We start from the raw sequence: 2,045 nt of genomic DNA on the forward strand, positions 1-2,045 counted from the left end.
GTGCCCGGGACTCCAAATGTTTGCTGAATGTGTTTGCTGAAATGAGGCGATCTGTTCGTTTACCAGAGAGTTACCGTAGGGGTCCTTCTACTGCCAAGGACGGTCCTTTAAAACTGTGGGTCTTGCTCCCTTAGCCCCTCTGCTGGCCTTGCAACAACCAGACAGGAAGATCACATTCTTTCCCTCTTCTCAATTACTTTCTTGAAAATCCTTGAGAACTCAGGGCACCTGCTTCTTTCTGGCCACTCCTGAAAGTTGGGTCATCCCCGAGGTCAGGGTCAGGATGAGGGAGCCGAAGCTGTGGACGGAATGGGGTGAGATCCTTCTCTGACCCAAGGGATGCCGCGTGGCTTTGTCGACAGCTGAAAAATCACATGGATGCCAGTTCTCTTCTTCCCTGGAGTCCTGCGGCGATGTCTCTTCGTGGCATGGCAATGAGCCTGGGTTCTTGAAGGTTCTTCCAGAAAATCCTCCCAAGCTGTGAGGGCTTCAGGTAGGGGCCTGGTGATGGACTCCATACCTGTCGCAGTCTTGCTCTGTTTGGAGAGGCTCATTGCCAGGTTGGCAGCAGAGTGTGATGGATTGTTTTGGCTCCGCCAACTCTCAGGGATCATCTACCAAGTTACTGGAAAGCTTCATTCTGTATCAGTGTAAGGGAGGGTGCCCACAGTGATGACCGCACCAACAAACTGATGGTAATACTACGTGATAAATAATCGATAAGCTGATTGCTGGGAACTTCTCTCACTTACTACCAATCATCTGAAAATGACTAACTGAATAACTGCTCTCGTTTCTCTAGGACCAGAAGAAGCAAACGAGTTACTTCCCAGACCCAGAGGTGAGTTATTGGCCTTTTGTAGACCAAGGCTGTAAGAACACAGTCCTAACACCCTCTGGGATGCCTCTGAGGCTAATCAGTCACTCTCTTCCACCCTGGGGCAGTTGTTTTCCTGCAAGAAATCATGGATAGCAGTGGTAAGTCCCCAGGTCACACAGGAACGTAGGATGACCAAAGAGCCACCTCGGTAGATCAGAAGCAGCTTCCGTCCCCGACCCTCCCAAACAGCCTGAGCCGAAGCCCACAGGCCTGGTGCTTCCTGACAACCTACCTGTGACTGCATGTTGGCAACTAGGACACTGAGGGGATAAAGCAGTAGGCATGTGAGGGTCCCATTGACACTACCAGACACTAGGGCTGGGACCCAGCAGGGCAAACCTTGTTCTGTCAGGCCATCTCGGATGGGATCTTTGAAGGAGAAGTAGAGGGCACTTCCCAGACTGTTTCTCAGGAGGACCAGAAGGAAGCCCTGATAGTAGCCCAAGGCCAGTCGTTCCCAGAAGCTGTAGGAGTTGAATTCTCGAAGGATGCTGGAAGTGCTGGGGAAGCGGGCATCCTTCCGGCCATCTTGTAGCACATTCTGTACTCGCTCGAAGGGGGTCAGCACCACAGCTTCCACTGCCCCGGACAGGAACCCAGCCACCCAGCGCTGCCATAGCCTGGAGGGTCCAGTAGGAGAGAGAGCCTGGAGCAGGTTGTCATAGGTGCCGAAGAGCAGGGTCCCCTGAAGGGTCTTGGCCAGAAGGGGTGGGTAGATCCCCCGGTAGAATCGGCGAAGGCCCTCCTGGTGCAGTTGACTGACAGCTTCTGGTACAGACACGGCATGGATCTGTTGGCGGAACACGACCTTGTAGATGGGAAAGGTCACGAACGTGGACAGGAAGCTGGAAATGGCCCCAAGGGTGTAGCTTCGAGAGTGCCACTGGTGGTCTCCGGGGATCTTTGCTCTCTTTACTTCTTCAGGTTTTTCAAGGGGAGCCTCAGGCTGCTCCCCCATGCTGGTCACAACAGGCTCAGGCTGGAAAGAACTGAGGAGAGGGAAGAAGAAAGTTAGGTTGAACCGGCTGCTAAACGGCTCTCTGGAATTTGCTCCTGGAGAGCCCAAGAAAGCAGGCCCTCCACAGCCTTGTCAAGAGGTCTTTGGCTCTTTAACCTGGTTCTCACCTTTCAGTTTCTAGCTTCAAATCGGTACAGGAAGGATGGC

The 2,045-nt window shown here is 53.2% G+C and overlaps 1 protein-coding gene across 1 annotated transcript; it reads right to left on the bottom strand.

Annotated features, from left to right (window-relative positions):
- Positions 1-917: 917 nt before the first annotated feature.
- SLC25A53 (solute carrier family 25 member 53) lies at positions 918-1,838 on the bottom strand. The gene has a single exon (XM_044683221.1). The coding sequence runs from the start codon at positions 1,836-1,838 to the stop codon at positions 918-920; it is 921 nt and encodes a 306-aa protein (XP_044539156.1).
- Between the last annotated feature and the right edge of the window lie 207 nt (positions 1,839-2,045).

The sequence above is a fragment of the Gracilinanus agilis genome, unplaced genomic scaffold (assembly GCF_016433145.1).
Source record: "Gracilinanus agilis isolate LMUSP501 unplaced genomic scaffold, AgileGrace unplaced_scaffold16162, whole genome shotgun sequence".
Taxonomy (NCBI): Eukaryota; Metazoa; Chordata; class Mammalia; order Didelphimorphia; family Didelphidae; genus Gracilinanus; species Gracilinanus agilis.

Coding starts and splice junctions, on each gene's coding strand:
- SLC25A53 (XM_044683221.1), bottom strand. CDS start 1,838: ATGGGGGAGCAGCCTGAGGCTCCCCTTGAAAAACCTGAAGAAGTAAAG.